The sequence below is a fragment of the Orbicella faveolata genome, unplaced genomic scaffold, assembly GCF_042242905.1.
Source record: "Orbicella faveolata isolate gen_17 unplaced genomic scaffold, um_ofav_v1 contig_34, whole genome shotgun sequence".
NCBI classification, from domain to species: Eukaryota; Metazoa; Cnidaria; class Anthozoa; order Scleractinia; family Merulinidae; genus Orbicella; species Orbicella faveolata.
In genome coordinates this window covers 3,042,856-3,064,453 of record NW_028301563.1, presented here as the reverse complement: position 1 = coordinate 3,064,453, position 21,598 = coordinate 3,042,856, and the positions used below count along the sequence as shown (strand labels likewise).

Sequence of the window (21,598 nt, the reverse complement as noted above, 5' to 3'; positions counted from 1 at the left end):
AAGCCATGTCAGTGCAATATTCCAAAGTTTGAATTATCGTTATAAGTTTCGATAAAAAATCCTATGAATTTTAGTGTTTTAGTAGTTGTGGGAGAATCTAGTGGTGGATTAGAAAGACCATAGTAATTTTAAGTAATAACCAACACGGCAATGACAACGAGAACGTCACTAAACAAAAGGCTTTACAACCAGTTAGAGTTCTCCACGTGCGATGTAAATCTTGGTTTATTTCTTTTCCGTTTTTCTTTTTTGTCTGAAAAACAACGACTTGAAATCACCAAACTATGCATAGCCCTGGAGAACGTAAACCACGAAGGATAATTTTCTCAATCTGCCAAAGATTTAACCCTGTCTGACATATCTATATTTCATATGGTGCTGTCAGCAACTGCCAAATGAATGACTCTGATTCGTTGTTTAAACATAAGTAAATTTTTCAATCGACGGTTTAGTCGACGTCGCCGCCGAGGTTGCTTAGACTCCTAAATAAAACCTGCCTCCGGTCCATCAGCTGAAGTAATATTTCGCTCAGCGTCTTTAGGATATCCCTCGTGATTCCAAATGCTGCGTTTTCCTCGGCATGACACGTAGGTTTTGTATCTATATCTGTCACTTGTTATAGGGAGCGATAAGGAACATAAAATAGGCACTGTTTTCGAAGTTTTCTGTGATGATTTCCTTTTTTTGTTCTGTCGATGTCTATTACTCGCTTTCTCTTTGTGCAGACTTGCAACCTAAAGTATAGCTGAAAGATATGAATAACAAATGAACGCAATGAAAATGACTACAAATAAACACCTTTAACACTGAAATGCATTTTTGTACAAAGACAGTAGAAAGAATGATGGATGGTAACGAAGTCTCTATTATCACTTTGGCTTGAAGGTTGTGATGATGGCTGGCTTGCTATCGCTCAGAGGCGACTCGCCATGTTTTTGCTTAGTGGCCCGCCCTTCGGAGGATTTAAAATATACCAACCTTCAAGATGTATTAGGAATCCTTGTTCAGTATAACTAAAGTCAGAGGTGAACTCAAGGAACAAGTGTTCTGCAGAACTTTCGACCACGTGTCCTGGCAGATAGCCATCGAATGTTCCTAGAGGTGCTGAAGAGGTCGAGCTTCCTTCATAGACATACAAAAAATCCCAGCCACTCTCCAGTGAGAAAGTTGTGAAAATGAGTTTGACTCGGTGCGATGAACTTACAAGCCAAGTGCACAGATTGTAGTTATCGTAGTAGTTAGGATAATTCGGGGTGTTTAGTGTTCCTTGTTCCATGTCCGCGGTTCCATTGCAGGTAAAATTGATGGCTTGAATACGAGGGCGTTCAGCTAAGAGATAGATAAAATAACAATATTATTTAAAAGAAGCAAACATTATGCATGCAGTCATTTCATGATTTTAACCAAATTATTTCAAGTTTTCGTAATTTTCACTGGGGTATTTTTATAGGTAATCACATGATCTTAAAGGAGCTCAGTCACGGTGGTTTGAGTTGTTTTGGCCACGTACAAAATCTCCTTTAAATGGAAGGAAGTCTGAAAATATTAGTTTACTAAGATGGAACCATCAAGTAACAAGGATTGTCAAGGATGGCGAAGATTGACACGGATTGCAAACGACGAATTTGAAAAATTTAGACTACACTTTTCAAGAGGTGCAAACCGTGACTGTGCTCCTTTAAGTGCAATCTGGAAAAAAAATCTGCATGAGTAAAATTTTCAGACTAACAAGATTGTACAAGTCCGTAGGGCAAATTTTATTGGTGGTTTTTAAAAAATCCCTCAGCCTGCCAATTTCAAAGTTGCTTCCATGTATAACCTTGGTACATGCCGTTGTTTCCATGAAGACTGTAGTCGGAATAAACAAGTAATATAAATTTATGGCATTTGTGAATAATTTTGCTGCTGCAAGCTTAACAGTAACCTTTCATCAAAGCGAGGCCTAGTCATATACCATTTGCTGCTGCCCCGACTACCACCCAGAGACGGAATGCCAAACCATACAACTGGATGTCATCTTGATCAAAACAACAACAAAAAAACAAAAACAAAGACAATAAAAAATAAAATAAAATAAAATAAAAACAAACAAACACAACTAAAAACTAACCGGGGGTATAAATAATCTCGCAGTGTTTTCCTTCCCAGCCTTTTGGACAAATGCAGGTGTAGTTTTCGTGATTCCCAACACAAGAGGCACCGTTCTCACATGGGCCGCTGTGACACTTGCTGAGATCTGAAGAAAAAAAAAAGAAACAATAAAGAGAAAAGAACTAGGAAAAAAAATCAAATGTGACAATGTGTCCTCAGCATTCACTTGAAACAATGCGTCCTCAGCATTCATTTGAAATATTGTTCCTACTACCAATGTGCCTGCATAATCATAACGCTATTAATTGTTTTCTCTCATTTCATTTGCCTTCTCCATCCCTCCCGACGATACCTTCCTTTTTTCGTCAAAATCTTTTGTTTAAAAACGGGTTTAGCTATTTTCCATCCGAAGAGGTAGCATTAGAAAACAAATAAACATAGAAATACTCTTACTCTTGTCTCGCCATTTAGCCTGTAATTTCCATGTCTGTGCTTCCACACGGTAAAGGTGAACACCCACAGCTGAAGCTAAGAGTCATTAAAATAACGACATTGAATAAGGCAAAAAATGCTCAAAGCTTCTTCACTTGAGAACAAAAATCAGTTGTGGCTGTTTTGCTAACGATTTAGGGCATGCATCAAAGAATTCTTGAAGACTCTAACGCATTCTAGAGGCTGCATTTGATGTCAAAAGCTTCTAACAGGAGTGACAGCAGCAAACAGAGGGCATTTATTTTAGATGACCCCTTACCCTCGATGTAATTTACTGCATTGCCTTTTGAGCCTCGGATAAACCCTATTCAGAGAGAGCCCTTCTGATCTTCAGGAAATGCGAATACTGAGCTTCTCACCGTGTAGGTCTTGCTGTATTAATAGCGTGTCGAAAATATTTCCTTTTAGGTCTACAAGGCCCGTAGGTTCATTTAGTAATAACATTATTATTACCCAACAGCGTCACCCTTAGTTCTGCGATTTAGGATGCCTAAATTTTACAAAAACGTTAAGAGAACAGAAAAACTGGGTACAACTAATCATAACTGAAAACAAAGTTTAAAAAGAAAAAAAAAATTAGAAGCAAGGGAAAAAATGCCTGTAAAACAAATACAGTTCCCACGGGAACGTCCATTTCCTTTAGAAAAAGCTCATAACCTGTCATCCCAAGTTGCTCCAAGTTAAATTCTAGTTTACGTCGATAGATGTGGAGCTCACTTCATCAACGCGTTTATTAAAAACACCTCGCCAACCCCACCCCTGCTTGCCTGTGAACAGGCTCTCTAGCTGAAGATGGGGCGAAGAGAAAGCGGAAAGAAAGAGAACTTCACTCTCAGACAGTTCCGTCTCGGCCCTTCCAGCCGCGGTCAGACCCTTCTATCCGTAGCCTGTTCGCAGCCTACACCCCTGCCAATCTGAATAGCCTTGAAGGCATAGTGTCTATAGATGGTCGCATAGTGTTTATAGATAGAAGGATTCCATAAGGTTAGCATGTTTAGATGAAAATCGATTAACCCGAAACTACTAAATTTCATATACCTCCCCACATGTTTCCATCGTTATCAGTCAAGTGATACACAGAAATGGGGGCATCTGTGAAATCATGACCTGTCTCAGGAACAAAGGCAATCTCCCTGGCTAAGGTTGTGGTTTGCAAATCCCTTATTGCTAGCCAAGACTCCTTCCCAATGGACACGCATTTCGTAATGTTGCAGCGTACGTAGGCTATTCTAGTTCTTGCCACGCCATAAATCACGTCCCTTGTCCCGTCATAACCAAGAATGCTGACGATGCGCTTGTCCATGGCTGTTATAATAACAACAACAACAACAATAATAATAATAATAATAATAATAATAATAATAGTAATGACTTTATTACCGTGTCAATTACATCTAGCACTGGAGGATCCCCACTGCTAATAGGGAAAACCTAACTAGAACTATCTAAAAATAATGTACAGTAAAGTTCTGTAAGAAAAATTAAATCATGATTTGCAAAGATGGCAGCAACTGCTTGAGATTTATCGCCGATCTTTCTTTATTTGTTAGTTTGCTCCATAGTCTTGGGCCTAGATATCGAATTGAATGTTTTCCATACGTAACAGTGTTAGAAAAAAAAGTGAAACGTGGAAGATATGTATAATGAGCGCTTGCGTGAAATTTCAAATTCAGCTTGAAGGAACGTTCAATGAGTACTGAAGTGACGATGCCAGAGCCGTAGCTAGTAACAGGCAAACCGAGGCACTTGCTTCAGTCATTTATTTTTTGGTTTTTGTCGTTTATAGTCATCATAAACACCCGAAATACTTAGGAAGAGGATTTAACCATGGACATTGCTTTAGTCATAGTTTTTTCATGAACATTGCCTAAGTCAAAGAACTTTTAACCGGACGAATCTTGTGTTCCTCCCAGGGTTGGTATCGGTTGCTTAATTTTTCGTGTTTTTTATGTTGCTTCTGGCGCTTAAATATTTTGCTTACCTATCCACATTTCATCTTCTACGTATTTTCTAATGTAGCAAGCTGGATTGCTTCTGTAAGGCACAAAATAATCATACAAATAAGAGAAATATATAAAAAAATAACTAAATAAAATAATAATTCGAACACTTCGATGCAGTATACATCATCTTTGGATCATTGACTTTACAACGATTTTTGAATTGAATTATTTATTATATATTTGTATTTAACAATTTTTCAAAGCACCTCTATGAATTAAAATTGTTAAAGAGTCAATAATTGCATCATGTATTCATGTTCAAGCACGCGATTCTATGATAGCTCAGTAGGCGGGACGTAGTATTGCAATGCTTTTCTATTGTCTAGGGGATTGAACTAAAATCTATCAAAAACCAAGACAGGGTTATGAGACAGGGTACATCTTGTTGACTAGCAATACATCGATGAACTTCATGCATAAGCCGAGATTTCGGACAAGGTAAATGTGTAGGTTTTAAGTTAATTTCGGCCAGTTAACATGGAACGAAGATGTCAGAAACGGAAATAATTTTCAGTTCAACCGTAGAGATCCAACGTACTGCGAAGCTTCGATCCCTAAAATCAGTTGTTCCACACTGAAATTGGCGGCTTTGCGAATCGAACAGAAAACAGCTGCAGCTGTCACTTGGTCTGCGAAAGATTTAATATGGATATCTTCCGAGATTTCTTTCACGATCGGACGTTAGCGACCGAATGTGTTTGCCGTTCGGCGATCACATGTAAGTGAGCTCCAACAGCCGGGGTCCAACGCCACCTCATTCCATTCCGTTCCGTTTCCATTCGATTCGATTCGTTTTGTTCGCTTTTGATTCCTTACGTTACGTGACGTGACGTTCTGCTTCAAATTTATCCTCCAGAAAGCGACATTTTCGTTTTTGGCATTGATCACCGTAAGAGTGGCTCCGTTGTGTTCACTCAAATTTCACGTTAACGCTCCAAAAATGCACGTCCAGACTTGAAATAAATAAGCAAGGGGAGGGGGAGTTTAGTACCTGAGTGAATATTTCCCCGTTCCTTAGGGCTCAGTTAGTTAAGGAATAACTTGCATATTATTCCTCGCGAACCAAAAAAGTTACCAATCGTGCGCAAAACGATACCAAGTGGTCATGTTAAAGGGATGGGAACATATAAAATGGTGTCGCAGCTATGATGTTAAAATTGCGAAGGTTGGTCGCCAGGCAAATCGTTTACCTTACTACATCGCTGTTGCATAAGAAGAGTCTTCGATTTTCAACGTCTAACAAGATACTTCGCTGATAAACTGCAGGTTTATCTGCAAATATAAACAACAGCGTTCAGGAAGGAACAGTCCATTTATTTCATAACAAGAAGACGGAGACAACGACAAAAGCAGAGAGAGAGAGAGAGACAAGGCCTGTAATAGTGACAGTGGCACCCCTATCCCTTGGTTAAGTTACTCGTAGGCTCCCAATTGTTAAAGCAAGGGAAGAGGCAAATGGGGCAAGTGGCAGCAAAAGAGTCATATTCAGAATCAGAGACAGATACTGAAGTCGAGGAAGAGGCACTAGGGGTGGACCATTTAATCATTTTGAGGGGAGGGGGAGTGGGGGTAGGTGAGTTTAAAAAAATACCTTGCAGTACCACAAATGTCATGCGCACGACCACTGCCGAAAAGAAATTTCAAGCACGTTCAATGAGCCGACTGAAAAGCATGGCTACATGCAAACACACGCCCCGAGAAAAATGAAAATATTCCTAGTACATCAAAGGGTTGAAAACAATTATGCCTTTACCAATCAGAAAAAAAAGTATCATGCATAACAGAGGGGAAAAAATCCTAGTGCATCAAAGGGTTAAAATAAAGCATGCCTATACCAAATCAAATCCCCCCCCGCCCCCCCCCCCCCCCCACTTTCCCCTTCCGCCTTCAAAAGTCAGGTTGGGCGTTCAATGGCCACTAAATAATATAAAATCCAATGCATTTACCAGTATTTTCCGCAGCAGATTTTTCTCCATAAAGCTCTACGCGCATGCACACAGAGGACAACATTTCTACAGGTTGAAACTGAACGAGTCGTGCCTTCACTGGAATGGCCAGGTGATACTTTGTTATAATATCCTCGACTACGTTGCCGAGGAACTCCTAGAGATAAAACAGTCTTTTTCAGCAGTGCCATTTCATTTTAATTTGATTTTAAGTATTTAAATTGCCTTGAAAAAGCATGACAAACGGGATCACGATATATGTTGTATGTTGTGAACGGGCTTCCAGTTGGGGCCAGTGCTAGCTAGCCGAGTGTGGTCTAGGGCAAGCGGTCTGGTGACGAGGGGATTCCAATTTCGCGTTAAACGGTTCGCTTCGCTCGCCGAATTGTTTTTTTTTTTTGTTTTTTTGCTTTGTTTTTTCGCCCTCGCTGGAAGCCTGTTTGTATGCTAGTATTCAGTTCAGGAGTAATTTGCTGCATGGTATATAATGTAGCAATTTGTTTCGTCACTAGTTTATGTCTTGCACTTCTACATGAATAATTGCATAATTATCATAATTACACAATTTCCATAATTACCTTGTCAGACTCATATATCAGCAACATTTCTTGTTTGTTTGTTTGTTTGTTTGTTTGTTTGTTTCCTTGTGTGCAATTCATTCCCTGGATTACTCTAATAAAAGGAATAGGAGATTCACGGTGAAATGAAAATATCACCTTGTTAACTCCATTTTGCTGATAAATGTTCCAACTCGCTCCATCCTCAGAATGACCCAACTTGTACTTCGTCACGCTTTCAAAGATGCCCTCATCCGTGTTGCGTGACTGAGACGCGATCTGTTAAGGTTAACAAAAAGTAATAAATATATCGTGTTGAAACTGAATTATTTAGAAAAAAAACAGAAAAGAAAAAAACAGCGTGACTTTCCAACTTAAAAACAAACAAACAAAATCGAAACTAGCTACAAACAAATCAACAACAAAAATAATGATCTACGATCAAAAACTATGAAATAAGTCCTTTTCAATTGGCGTCACGCTTACCGCTGTAATGATATGCATCTCATTAAGATCAACCTGAAGAAACAGAGGTTCCTCGTTGAAGGTTGCCGAGCACCAAGCGTTGTTAAAGTTTAGGCGACCATTACTAGCACTCGCCTTCACTGAATCAGAAGTGGACGAGGCCGACATTTGGGCATCGAAAACGAGTTCTTTTTCCACTCCAAGAGGAGGAAATTCGTCTGAATTAAGAAAGAAATAGGGTTTCACTATATAGAACTTAGGTGTCTAGAGTTTGCAGTTCACATTACTCGCACATGCAGTGAAATGAATCTCTTGACCTTGCTTCTTACTACTTTTCGTACCTACGTGTACTTTGTTGGGATGTTACAAAACTACCAAAAGAGAAGGGGATGTAATCGCCGTTACTATCAGGGTTAAGCTTCTTCACTTTCATGGACGTTTGGCGCCTCTTCGTTTTTAAACGAGTTCAGCATGGTTTTGGCACCAAAGGGTATATTTTTGGATGTTAATCAAAAATTAAAAACTGACAATCAATTTAAGATGAAAGAAAAAAGACTTTCGTTGAAGTTAATTTCCCGGAATAAATAGAAAATGTTTCTAGGACTTGTTAGACTAAACCAAAAAAAACAATTGAAACGAATTATACAGAAACTAGGGGTTAGATTCCAAACAAAACCTAGAACAAGACCTTGGGTCTGTGCTGCTGAAAGAAGACAGCCGTAAACCTCGATTCGAAGGGTACTTTCTTTATACCAAGATCTGGGCTGTATTCGAAGAAAGCGTGTGGCCGTGAGGGATTGGTAGACAGTCGGAACCGCAGAATCTCCACTCTTTACGTTGATAATAGCCTGCAAATAAAGAGATTTAAAAAAAAATAATAATAAATTTTAAGTCGTAGACAAGGGTTTGTTAGTTTTAGTGGTATGTGACTGGTGGGTCATTCATTTATTCCGTTCTGAATCAGTCATTCAGTTAATCATTCATTCAGTCAGTCAGTCAGTCTGTCTGTCAGTCTGTCGGTCAGCCAGTCAGTCAGTCAATTCATTCATTCATTCATTCATTCATTCATTCATTTAGTCAGTCAGTCAGTCAGTCAGTCAGTCAGACAGCCAGACAGTCAGCCAATCCATTCATTCATTCGGTCAGTCAGTCAGTCAGTCAGTCATCAGTCAGTCAGACAGTCAGTCAGTCAGTCGGTCAGTCAGTCAGCCAATCCATTCATTCATTCATTCATTCATTCATTCATTCATTCATTCGTTCGTTCGCTCGTTCGTTCGTTCGTTCATTCAGTCGGTCGGTCAGTTAGTCAGTCAGTTAGTCAGACAGTCAGTCAATCAGTCAGATAGTAATTCAGTTATTCAGTCAGTCAATCAATCATTCAGAGAGTTAGTCATTTACCAAGTCAGTAAGCAGGTGCGGGTGTTGATGGTAATCGGTGATAGTGGGTTAGGGGTTGGTCAGTAAGGCAAAAAGTCATTCCGCCCGTTTGTCAGCTTGGCAGTTGATCATTTGGTCGATCGGTCGATCAGCTAGTTAGTCGTTCGATTGTTCGTCCGTGCACTCCTTCTTTCATTCGTTCATTGTCGGTTGACGATCCATCGCACTCAGTCGGCAAGTCAGATAGCCAATTAAGCACTCCTAAGTTGGTAGTTTTGATTATAGAACGTAATCAATACTTTTCAGGCGACCTGAATACTCATAAATGCATCTTCAGTTTTAGCTCATTTAAGGTCATTCCCCAGTATTGCATTGCGCATCCCTACACGCGTGATTAGCGCGCGCATTAAAAAAGGGCGGCTTTTTGTTTACAGCTGGACCTCGCCATGGAGGTAAATCGTCATTTTCCCGCAAACGAGTATGGTGACCTATCATTTTTTTCTGTTGTTTTGAATTGAGTAATAAATTTCTCTGTGTAAAATAAATATGGACCAATTCTCAGTGTAGGACAAAAAGCAATCGTCGGAAACGTGAATTTAGCAAGCGATCGTGACTACAATCATGATGCTATTATAAGGATTTATATGGGTATAAACAAGGTGCTGTTGCTCCTAAACGAACATGAGGACCCCTCATTTTTATTTCAAAATTTAAGTTCCTATAATATAAACAATCAATAGGCAAAGTTTCACAAAATCTCAGTGCAGGTTCTATTTCAGTGGAATGACCTTAAATACTCAAAAGTGTGTAACCTCCAGCTTTAAATACTAACATACAAAAAAAAAGAAACCACTTAATTAATGTAGAATAATCGTTCCAGACCTTTGGAAGCAATGCCTTTTCCTTCCTCCACACATCTCCGTTCGTACTTGTCAACGCATCGAATGTCCTGACATGCTCTGTGGAGTTTGGTTTTCCTTGTACTACGATCTGACATAAAACAAAGCAATAACACATCATTGCATACATTGTCGAAGCTTCATTATATTCTGTCTTCAAAAGAGTAACGAACAAAGTCAGTGTTTTTTGTTCCATTTGAAACGGTGGCTCTTGTTGAAAGGACAGCATGACTATTTGATATTTTCCTTCAAACAATGTTTTTGAACAAACCATTTTCAGCTGCATAGGAGTCTTGAAAGCGATCTGTAGAAACTGCCCACTGTCAATAGATGCAGATCCACCAACTGGAGACCAGTACCCGGCCCCACCAAACCTTGCTTGGTGAGGACTGTGACCGAGTGAGAAATGAGTTTCTTTGTAAAATGAGGATGAAAGAAATTGGCTTTCCTTGATACCACCACTCCTCATTCCCAACGGTTGTACACAAGATGAATCTATTATGCAAGATAAATAAATTAATTTGTGTAAACACCTATATATAGGAATCTCAAGTACACCTTCTTCCTTAAACCATCTTTCTGTGTTTCTCGAAGATTTGATGACATAATGTCGGGTTTGAAATTCTGGGGCCCAGGGGCCCGTTTCTCGAAAGCCCCGGAAACTTTTCGAACCCGGAAAGTCATAGCAAAATCGCGAACCTTACGATGGTTACAGAGCTGTTTTATTCACTTTTTCTTAATATGAACAGAGGTTCCCTTCATACAAGAAGTTTCAGACGTATACACTTCTCCGTTTCTAGAAACAGATGAAATAAAAATAGCTTCACGGGCCCGAAAGGTTTCCGGGGCTTTCGAGAAACGGGCCCCTGGATTCTAACAGTCCCAATAAATTTTGATTTAGTTTTGTTGAGTGCGACGTCAAGTGAGCACATGATTACAAATATAATTTGTTTTTATCGTTTACTGCATTTCGTTGTTTTCACACGGGTGTAATTTCGACGAGAGTGTGTATTACATGTCTCTTTGTTGGAGGAAATCTTAAAATACCCTCCAGCTCCTATCTTTACGAGCTCTGGAAATTCGCTGGAAACCGAAAATATTATTTTTAGAAATAAGTTACCCAAGGGTATCTTTGAGCAAAATATGAGCAGTTTGCCGAATGGATCGCTCAACAGCGTTTCTCTATACTAAAAGTTGGCCATTCGTAACTCTGTTTCTCTTACAAACCTAAAACATAGAAATAAAATGACGTATAAATGTCCTCTGTGATTTTCTCGACCCTTTCTCCAGTGTTAGGGTCTGTGTAACTGTCTTGATCTCCGCTGTATGACAATGTTGCTATCACGTGACCAACATGCAGGCGACCAGCCTCGGTGAGTCTATCGGGGTCAATAGACAGATCATATTGACCTGAGAATACATCTTGTAGTCGAAGTCTGTTAAACTGAAAAGCAAAGGCAGAGTTATGCACTTACGACCGTCCACGCATTGCTTGGCATCTTATAGCACTTTTTTAAGTGGATAGAAAAGGGATTGAGAAATCGACAAACAAGACCAAGATGAGATTGTTATCGGCCTATTCAGACCGTGCGTCTTTGAACTTCTTGGACTAATGACAATAAACTTTGGGAAATAAATGCTGGGAAATAGATCTTATCAAATAAAGAGCCTCTTCTTTTTCATTTGTGGGTTCTCACCAGCATAAAGAAACAAGGTATAAACAATAAAGAAACAAGGATGGTTAAGGATGGAGAAGATTTTCACGGGTTACAAACGACGAACTTGAAAAATTTAGGCTTAGCTTTTCAAGATGCGCAAACCGTTCATCAATATTTGACACACATAGGTTACCTGGTGGGTAGCCGGGAATGAATGAACGACTTAATTGTCTAGGGGACTTAGCTAAAGCACTATCTAGCGACACCGCATAGATAACAATGCTAACAGTATGACCTTGCACATTTTAAAAATAACAGAGTTTTCCAGAATTGTATTACCTCTATGTTGTTTTCTTGCAGAACGTCTGGGCTTTTTGATTCTGGAGTAGCAATAAACGAACTTAATTCTCCTTTAAATGACACCTCGCTAAGAAGAGTTACTTGAGTTGCATCGGATGACGAACTGCAGTCGTGTGTCAAATTCAAGTGGAGTTTTGTTTTGTTTCTAAGGGAAATGGAGAAAGAATAAAATAAAACAAAATAACGGACTGAACAAGTGATTCTTGAAAGGCGAATGATACAAGAAAAATAACATTATCTGACAACAACAGTCCTCGTGATAGGTCGAGTATTCGTCATTTTGTTTCTTGCAAATAAAATGTATCCTTTACACTGTTTTTCATACCCATTTTGACACAGCATTTATTTTCTATTTCAATTCTTCACAAGGTTTGAGCAAATAAACTTAAATATTATCATTTTCCATATCTATTTTGCTTCCCGTAAAAAACCTTTTGTTTCTTTATAATTGGTTTCTGCAACATCGCACGCAATAATAAAACCAGGTAGTAATAGATGTCTCCTTATTTCTGAACCCAGGCTCCTGACTAGTCTAAAAGATAGCGGTGAAGGAACTTGCTCTCGTGATTGTGTACTTTCTTGTTTTAAATACAGCTTCAAGATTTTTTCCCCTTCTTTTCTAAGGATAACTTATTTAGGGTTCTATTTTCGTTTCCGGCACAGTCAGGCTGAACACTTGTTTAGTGGTTTCCATGTGATTGCTACCATCAGTAAAATTTTCTTGCAACGGTCGTAATTTGTTTCGTATTGTATATGGAAACCAGCTTTAACTTTGACTTCAGGTGGAATAATCGATAATGCATCATAACATGATGGATCGATTAAAAAAGAAAAACAAATGCAGCGTAGAAACAAACAAATACTTTAAGCATAACAATAGCTGGAAGAAAATTAGAAGAAAACAAACTTGAGAAGTGCTAAAATAAAAAGGAAGTTATAACTCAACTTACCCTTGGAACAATGGCTCGGTATCATCTACCCTGAGTTGCAATTTTAATTTTGGTCCCCTGTAATCAAAGCCAAAAGCCTGTAAAAAGAAAGAAAATATCGGTTGTAAACAAAAAAGGGTGTTAAACTAAACATCTGGTTACCTTAGGATGACCTCAGACATCAAAGCCATGAATAGTTAATTAACATCTTGTTTCCTGTTTTTGTAAAAAAAAATTCAGCAATTTCTGACGGTTTCTGATGAAATGGACTTATTGCTTTAATACCAGTAAAAAACAAAACCATAACAGACTGACGTTTGAAAGGTAGTTATTTGTAATTCCAAAAATTATCAAAGATCTCTCGTAATGTTAGTTCCACAAATGTTGTATCTGGTCTATTTGAAGCATGTGTATCTTTATCCCTGGTTGACAGTTGCTCTTGTGACTTAGAATATAACCTATAGTATCAAAAAGCAGGGTTTCTAAATGCCGTTTGTCCAAGAAATAGCTGAGAACTGTTCAAATGTTTAACTGCCAGCCGAGAACTAACGTTTTTTCTTTTTCTTTTTTTTTTTTTTAACTGAAAGGCAAGATCTGAGATCTGCAAAATGTACCCGGATAACTACGAAATCACCGAAAACTCCACTGATAACTGAGAAACCAGCACCTCAATCGAGACCCTCGTAAAAAAGGAGAAAAAAAAGAAGCAGTACATCGACTTCATTGGCTGAAATTATTAACTCGATATACGCACCAAAACGAATGTTTAAGAATTGTTATCGATAATGAGATACACGAGACAAATATAAAATCCTTATTCATATTTCGTACTTCCTAAATTACACCTAAGGAATAATAAGAACTACTATGTTCGATAGACATTCACTAAACGAAATGCAGCATTACACATTTTAATGTTTATTTACTTAAAAAAGGGTTCATACTCACCTTTAAAAACCCTAGACTCAAAATTACAATCTGCATTAGAGGGACACGTCTTTCCATGATGCTAGACACGCACTGCATTCCAAGAGTGTTTCAAAATTTATCCTTCGAAGAGAACACTGAACAAAATACAACAGGAAGTTTTGCCATGCAGGATGTTTTGTTACGCAATATGCTATGCGGTGTTGTTTTCCCTTAATCTTTATTTTGATCTAACAGAGATTCCAGTCGACAATCACACCACCTTGAGGCCGTTTCATGAATGTGCATGGTAGCGGGGGGTTATAAATTTAATTTTGTTTAATGTCAACAATTTATTGAACAAAGAACGCTCTAGAAACATGTCCATCTGCCAATAATAACAACCAATAACATTATGGTGAGGAAGTCTGAAGTTAAGTTTAAAGGTCTAGACGAAGGTGATTAGGAAAGCAAATCTAATTCTTAGCATTAAGCATTTGACCTCAGCCGATATTGCTTTGCCTTAAATCACAAAGTAGCTAAGGATTAATTTAGACTCTATGACGCTTTCGAACGATATCCTCACCAAACGTTAACTTTATTGTCCCTTCGTTTCCATTTCTTTGAAAAAAAAACAACAAAAAAACAAAAACAATGAAATATTTATCATTACTTAAGAATCATGTGCGGTCGCTTTTATATTGGTAAACAGATGATAATCGGTCTTGGATTCGCAATGGCACCCAGCAAAACGAGTTACTACAAAAATGTTTCGCTATTACATAATTTTATAAATGGTAACAATGACTTTTCCCCACTAGAGAAAGTTAACGTTAATTAACGTGCATAATCTTTTAAAATGTTTTCAGTTCTACTCCTTACGGCAATAACAAGTTGACAAGGCAAATTTATTATTATTATTTTTATTTTTTTATTTTTTTTTTTTTTGCTGTACGGTATGTACAACAAACTAAGGGCATTCACAGACTACAAAGTCAGTTGTCAAAACATTTTAAAAATATAAAGTTATCGTGAGCAAATAGTTTTCCTTTTTCTAAAGGAAATCGACTTGAGTTTTCGATAACAAACGTCTCTCGACAAGATTGTTTTTTTTTTTTTCATGTTCGTTGACGACTGCCGAAAATTAGCTACATCGTATGCAATTTTTTTTTTTGCCAGCGGTATCAGCGCCTAATTAAATCATGGCCTCTGACATAATTGGCGAACGAAATCTACCAAAATCTCGCAAAAGAAAAATAAATAAATAAATAAATAAATATAGTCATTGATTTTTTTGACTTGAAGTCTGAGGAAAATTTTCAAAAAGCCACCAACTCTGTTCTCTGCCGTGGCATTTAGCATGTCATGTCCTGATAAGGGAGAACAGCTTTACTCATCTGGCGGGTGTGTGTGATCTTACAGTGAAGACAAAGGGCACACAAATTTTCACACTTCCAGAGTCTGGCGCGACAAAACGCAAACCACGCATTTAACATTTGTTGCAGCTTTTTGCACAGTTTTCGTTCATAAAATCTGGATTTTTTGTACACTCTCCGTCTTTGGCCCAACTTTCACAGTGTTTTTTCTTATCCTTGCAACCTGTGAGAAAGATCAAGTATAGAAATGTACTATAACGGTTAGCGACAAAGAAGCTGCAAGAAAAACAAATACACAAACAAACAAACAAATAAGGTATAAATGAGGTATACAGGCAATACGTACACCTCGAGCAACTTTTCCAGCAATTTTCTTCCATAAATGTTTTATTCTTCTTGCATTCACCATATTTCGCCCACAGTGGGCATTTGTTTGGATGTTTATCGACGCATGGAGCTGCATATGAGCAGAAAAGAGAAAAAAAAGGAATTTCAATCAAAGTGACTGTAACTGTTGGCCTACTGCCATAAGAAGAAAATAGAGGAGATGAAGTAGCAGAAGCAGGAGCAGGAGCAGAAGCAGAAACAAAAGCAAGAGCAGGAGTAGGTCGATATGGAAATATATTTCCAGCTTACCACAAAATGAACAGCTTTTCCAGCAGTTCATCAACATAAAGGGATGGGTCCTAAAACACTGACCATTAGCTGCCCATTCCACGCAACCTGAATGCTTGTTTTCGCATTTTGCTGAAATGAAAGTTAAAGAAACGTGAGCATGAATTATCTCCTGGATGCGATGCTAGTTCCGAGCAGGTTAACGCCAATGATTTTCACCGATTTTCCAAACCAATCGCCAGAACCCATTTATATTACCAGATGGAGAGAGGCACAGTTAGGGTTGCTGTTGGTGTCTTACCAGAATACAAGAAGCAATGACGCCTCCCTCTCTCTAGTCAATGAAACAGCGTAAAATTTTCTTCGCAATCGGGCGACCGTATCGCTTTCAATATCAGAGAGGCAACTCATATCTTTTAGTATGAATTGCTAACACAGCACGTGGACTAGCTCTAGTAGCATCGTGCATGGTTAATCAGCTAATCTATAACTATAATATATCTTTGTTTTTTTCTCGTAAGAGATTGGACATGATCAATCTAAGTTGACAGTTGACTGTGAATGATCGAAACTGCGTCGTACATGCACGATTGAGCTCGAAGTTAGAACTCACACGGACACTGTAAAGAGAGAAGAAGCTATGCATTCTAAAAGACCACTCATTCAAAAAGTTCAAAGTTCAGATGTAAGGTAATTCGAATCGAAGAAACAAAAATCAAAAAGCACAATCAGTCTGTTAATCTCTCCTTCCTTTAAGACACTAATAGACTGAAGACAGACAGACAGATAGACAGTCAGTCAGACAGTCAGTCGGTTGTTGAGACAGTCAGTAAGTCAGTCAGTGAGTCAGTCAGCCACTAGGTCAATCGTGGACACAATCAGTCAGTCCGTCAGTAGTCGGTATCAGTTTATCGGTCGGTCGGTTGGTCAAAACTCTCTCACCACAACTCGAACAGCTCTTCCAGCACTGCTTCTCCATAAAATTTCTGTTTGAAGAACACTGGCCATCCTTTGCCCACTTGATGCATTTTTCAGGAAATTTGTTTTGGCAAGGAGCTTTCGGTAAAAAAAAACAAAAAAAAAAAACAATAAATTTAATCAAACGTTCCTTTTAAGAATTTGAGAAATGCAAATACTAGGTAATTTAAATCGTAAGCTTATACAATTTACAGCGAAATCCAGATTATCCGACCGGCAAAGCGGTAACTAAACTCTTATTAAATTTTCAAATTCGCGTAAGCGAATTGTTAACGTAGTATGAAGCGACATGTAGTATTTCTTCCCCACCCCACCTCCCGCTTGATGGGATACTACTCTGTCGCAGTGTAATCACCCCCTTCTCCCACCCACAACGGAATCCACCGTAGGAAAAAAGATGGCGGCTGCACATTTTACCACAATGCCTTGCGAACCTAACAGAGCCTAAAAGGCACAAAGAAAGCCAAATTTTTACAACATTTGACCCTGTTCCAAGGACATTAAGTAGCCTAGGTTTGGAGATTTTGTACGATTTTATGAATGTTGCTAAAGTTTTAGTGCACTAAGAACTATGGGTAAATATACCAGTCGCCATCTTTTTTTCCTACGGAGAATTACATTCGCCGGTAGCCACCTATATATCAGGGGAGAAGGCCGCTCTGTGAGAATAAAATGATCTGCGTAACACGAAGAAAGGAACTCAGCACGAGGACCAATTAGTTTCAAGGGAATCGGTTGATCCAAGTAAGTGCATTTTACTTGTTCTAGACTACAACACGCACAACACTGTCTGCTCCACACCATATTCTCGGACTTAAGGTGGCTGAACACAGTTTTCGCGCGCGCTTGTGCATAAAACAAGCATGCCGTCAATAGATCATTTTTTTTTTACTCAACACCATCACTATCTGCTTTCTCTCCTGAGTACTCTCTTGGTTTTGCAAGTGTCTATTAAAATTCGATATCTTTGTATAAAGTTTTAGTCTGAAAATGCTATACCATAATATCTAAATGTAACAGCAGAAAGTTTCTTGTATTATGTCCTCTTCATGCATAAGAATTAACCCTAACCCATAAGAATCATGCAATTGCTCGGATTAATCCTTCTTCTTTATGTACTGACATTATCAGTGGATAATGATTTCAAACAACTTTTCCTTCTTATATAATGTACCACTATGTACTACTGAAATCAAAGATTAGAGGTAAAAATATGAGGTGATTAATTATTAACCGTTCATTTATCTCTATGACTAGACTAACCGCATCTCGAGCAGCTTCTCCAGCATTTCTGTTCCATAAATTGCCAGTTTTTTCTACACTCGCCATGTTTGGCCCATTCTGCGCACTGGGTTTCTTCATTTTCACACTTTGCTGCACAAAACATCAAAACATATCAAAAGAAACAAAATGTTAACAGGGCAGGGCAAAGCAATCAAGGCAAAACGTCGAAGTAAAGAACACAGAATTGAACTAAATTGTTTGCCTCGAATCAATGGAAAATTGCAAGGCGCAACGCGTGTGCGTTTTTTTTTTTTTTTTTTTTTTTGCGTCCTTTAAACTCGGGTGATGTAGCAGCTCTCGTAAGCTCTCACATGAATGGCTTGGTACCCTTTGAGAAGACAATGGAAGAAACAACAGAAACAATGTCTCTCACCCCAAAGCAATATCAGTTGCTAATAATAAAGAGAATTACAAGCTCACGAGAGCTGATACACTTTTGTAAAACTCGAGTCCTTCCACAACGGGTGTCTCAGGAATAAATCTGATGTATCTAACCACACAAGATCTCGAATTGTTGCTATGGAAACCAAACGAAGCCAAATCCGAAGCCTAGCCCACGTACCTAGCACGAATCAGGGGCCCGTTTCTCGAAGGTCCTGAAAAGTTCTCACACCCGGAAAGCCATAGCGAAATCTCAAACCCTATCATTACAGAGCTGTTTTATTCACATGTTCTGAACATCAACAGAGGTTCCCTTCATACAAGAAGTTCAGGCATAAAGAAGTTTCGGTTTTTAGATAATGCCTTTGTGAACCCGAAAAGTATCCGGGGCTTTCGAGAAACGGGCCCCGGGCTCGTATACACTACCGGGAAAAGGGAAACCTGCTTGTCGGTCTAAAACTACCTGGTGCCGAACTGTCATGGCTGAGCTCAGAGAGATAAAACCCAGACGAGGCACAACATGTTGCCCAAAATAGGGATAAATGGAGAGGGATTGTGGATACTTTGTCTCACAGAGGACGACGAGGATTAAGGTTAAGGTAAGTTTAGCTGCGTTCCTACCACAGTTGGTGCAGCTCCGACGACAGTTGGCAGTCATAAAGGGCTTGTTCTTCGAGCATTCTCCTTTACTGGCCCAATCTATACAGTGCTTGAATCTATTAATGCAAGGACCTAAAATGTACGAAAATAGAGGGTTAAAAAATATATCAGAATTTTATAGGATATAGAACGCGATATAATCGTAACTACATGTAACTGTCTCATGTGGTAAAATGCTGGCTATTGCTGTTTACTGGTCAACTTAAATAATTGAATACAAACCATCAACCCCATTTTCAAAGTTATAAGAATTGTGAAGTAACCTTTTCAAACGAAAGAAATTGAAGATATTCTTCATATCAACCACTGTAAGGGTTATTTTAAGTGTTTGCCCTTTTGCCTTGCTGAAACACAACATGTAGCCGCCGCGGGCTGCTATTGCAACCCCTTCATACTCAGTGATGGCTAAATGATCAGATCAAGGGGTTCAGATTTTCTTTGTTCCACGCTCGTACAGTGATGAACATTCCATCTTTGTTTTTTAATCCGATAAATTATTTGCAATTAATAGTTAAACTATGACCCAAAATTCTGTAGCTAGGTTGCAATTAATAGTTTATCATCACTGAAAGGGGAAGTTATTTTGAATTATAGTTCACCACTAAATTTCCTCCAATTCTTATTGATTTAAATTGATCACATGACGCGATAGTGTTCATCCGTGGAGAGACACTATCAGCCCATAGTGCCCCTCCGAGGAAAATACCCGGATGGATAGTACTCGTCCGTGTAAATGTTTCTGTAAGGAAGCGGGCTTACAGAAAGTAAACAGTTGAAATGTATTAAGTGGGTTTTTGTCTGTTTTCTTTTTCAAATTTTACATTTGGCTTTAACGACCTTTCACGGCTTTCATCTAAAAAAGTTGAAAATAATTCAATATGAATTTTGAACTGGCGCGCGGAAGAAAATTTAGCGGCGAACGATAAAGACAATAGAGTGTTTATGTCTCGGAACTATCCGTCTGATAGTTGTCCCTTGGAAATTTGATGTTCTTAAAACTAGCATATTTGCCCTCGAAGCTTCGCTTCTCGGGCAAATATTTGTTTTAAGAACATCAAATTTCCGCGGGGCAATTATCAACCGATAGTTCCTCGACAGAAACACTCTATTGTTTAAATAGGCTTACCTTGCTGCCCTGCGGCAACGTGACCGCTCGTTACCGTTCCACTCGACACAGGAATGATTCCTGGTAGTTGCGCGGCACCCAAGGAAATCCCAGGGATAGGCTTAGCACCGGAGGTTTGACTACCCCCTATCAATAGCGGAAACGCCGGATTTAAAATGATCTGCCCATTGGGAGTTAGAACAATGCCAGGGGCAATAGTGATGTTATATCGACCGGGCTTCACCGGAGGTTTTGAGGTGGTACAGGGTCCCAAAGTGGGATTACATGAGACATTGGTCGAAGACGTCACAGCGATTGTAGGGGTAGGGCTCGGGGAAGTCGTGACGGTGGTACCTGAAGATGTCGTCGCCTCGCTTGCAGGCATACCTGTGGTTGATTCTCCGGTTGTTGAACTTGCGCTAGGTGATGTTGTAGCTGAAGGAGGCACAGAAGTAATGGGCGCTGGAGTTGTCTTGGAAGCATCGACGCCATTAGATACAGGTTTCTTGGCTGGAGATGCCACTGCCACTGCCTTTGCTTGAGCTTGAGTGGGAGAATTCAATTCTACAACTTTTCGTTTTGCGTTGTCCACTCTAGACAAGAGATTCTTCAAAACTTCAGCAAAGGTGCTATCTCTCTTGAAACTTGTCTGCTCATCAGATTGATGCTTGGTAGCATTCAGATGAATTTTGCTTTGAGCTCTCTCGTGTCGTTCTTTGGTCAGCAAATGTCTTGTAGAAGAGTTTTTCCTAGATGAGCAATTACTGCCGACATTGCATTTATTGTAATTGTTTCCAGCTACCAGGTGAAGCGTTGTTGCCAAAACAAATATGACTATTTTTGGATAGCCTCTGGGCATTTTTCAAGAAAATGACCGAACTTTCTGTATTTGTTGCTTTAATAGAAGAAGAAGTATCTTTCTCAACCGATAATTTCTACCTTAACACCTCACATTTCACACAGTCCAAAACGATCTACACTAGCGATTGTTACTAATTGATGATCCATAAGCAGTTTACAAACCGTGGCTTCCGCTGCCAATATGATGCGTCCGTTAAAGTTGAGCTGGTACAGCGAAGGATCTGAAACGTGTGAAATAAGTCCAAAAACAAATAAAAATGTTCCACACCACTGTTTTGCTAAGCAAGAAGATCAACAAGAAAATAAAAATAGTCAAGCAGGTTGATTTTTCTCATAAATGTTAATCGAGTGAGCGTGTGAAACATAGGACTGGCCACCCGCTGGTGGGTTGCACCAGACTTCTCAAAAAGTCCTTAATATATCACATGAGAAACAGGTCAATAATTGTGTTTCCGTCGCAGTGAATGGTCAACTTAACAATCAATAACCCTGCTATATTCACTGGTTTAAAAAGTGTGGCAGATATAGTCAGCTCTCTCCTAGCCAGCCACCAGGGCAAAAGTCTTTCATATATCACATAAAATAAGGTCAATAGCTGCCTATCAGGCGATGCGAATGGTTGACTTAAACAATGAATAACCCCAAAGTATATCAC

The 21,598-nt window shown here is 39.0% G+C and overlaps 2 protein-coding genes across 2 annotated transcripts; both read right to left on the bottom strand.

The window, feature by feature from the left end:
- Positions 1–207: 207 nt before the first annotated feature.
- LOC110068064 (uncharacterized) lies at positions 208–14,128 on the bottom strand. Its single transcript, XM_089272118.1, has 17 exons — positions 13,726–14,128; positions 12,799–12,875; positions 11,828–11,993; positions 11,058–11,274; positions 10,102–10,325; positions 9,814–9,921; positions 8,243–8,402; positions 7,576–7,772; positions 7,249–7,368; positions 6,533–6,689; positions 5,777–5,858; positions 4,565–4,617; positions 3,622–3,888; positions 2,545–2,619; positions 2,111–2,236; positions 979–1,329; positions 208–745 (listed from the first exon to the last, which is right to left on the bottom strand). The coding sequence occupies exons 1-17, from the start codon at positions 13,801–13,803 to the stop codon at positions 735–737; spliced, it is 2,469 nt and encodes an 822-aa protein (XP_089128244.1). The 5' UTR covers positions 13,804–14,128; the 3' UTR covers positions 208–734.
- Positions 14,129–14,262: 134 nt separating this feature from the next.
- On the bottom strand, positions 14,263–21,293 carry LOC149104312 (uncharacterized). The gene is made up of 7 exons (XM_089271995.1): positions 20,104–21,293; positions 18,939–19,049; positions 17,916–18,026; positions 16,617–16,730; positions 15,696–15,806; positions 15,406–15,516; positions 14,263–15,282 (listed from the first exon to the last, which is right to left on the bottom strand). Exons 1-7 carry the CDS (start codon positions 20,939–20,941, stop codon positions 15,173–15,175), a joined length of 1,506 nt encoding a protein of 501 aa, XP_089128121.1. The 5' UTR covers positions 20,942–21,293; the 3' UTR covers positions 14,263–15,172.
- Between the last annotated feature and the right edge of the window lie 305 nt (positions 21,294–21,598).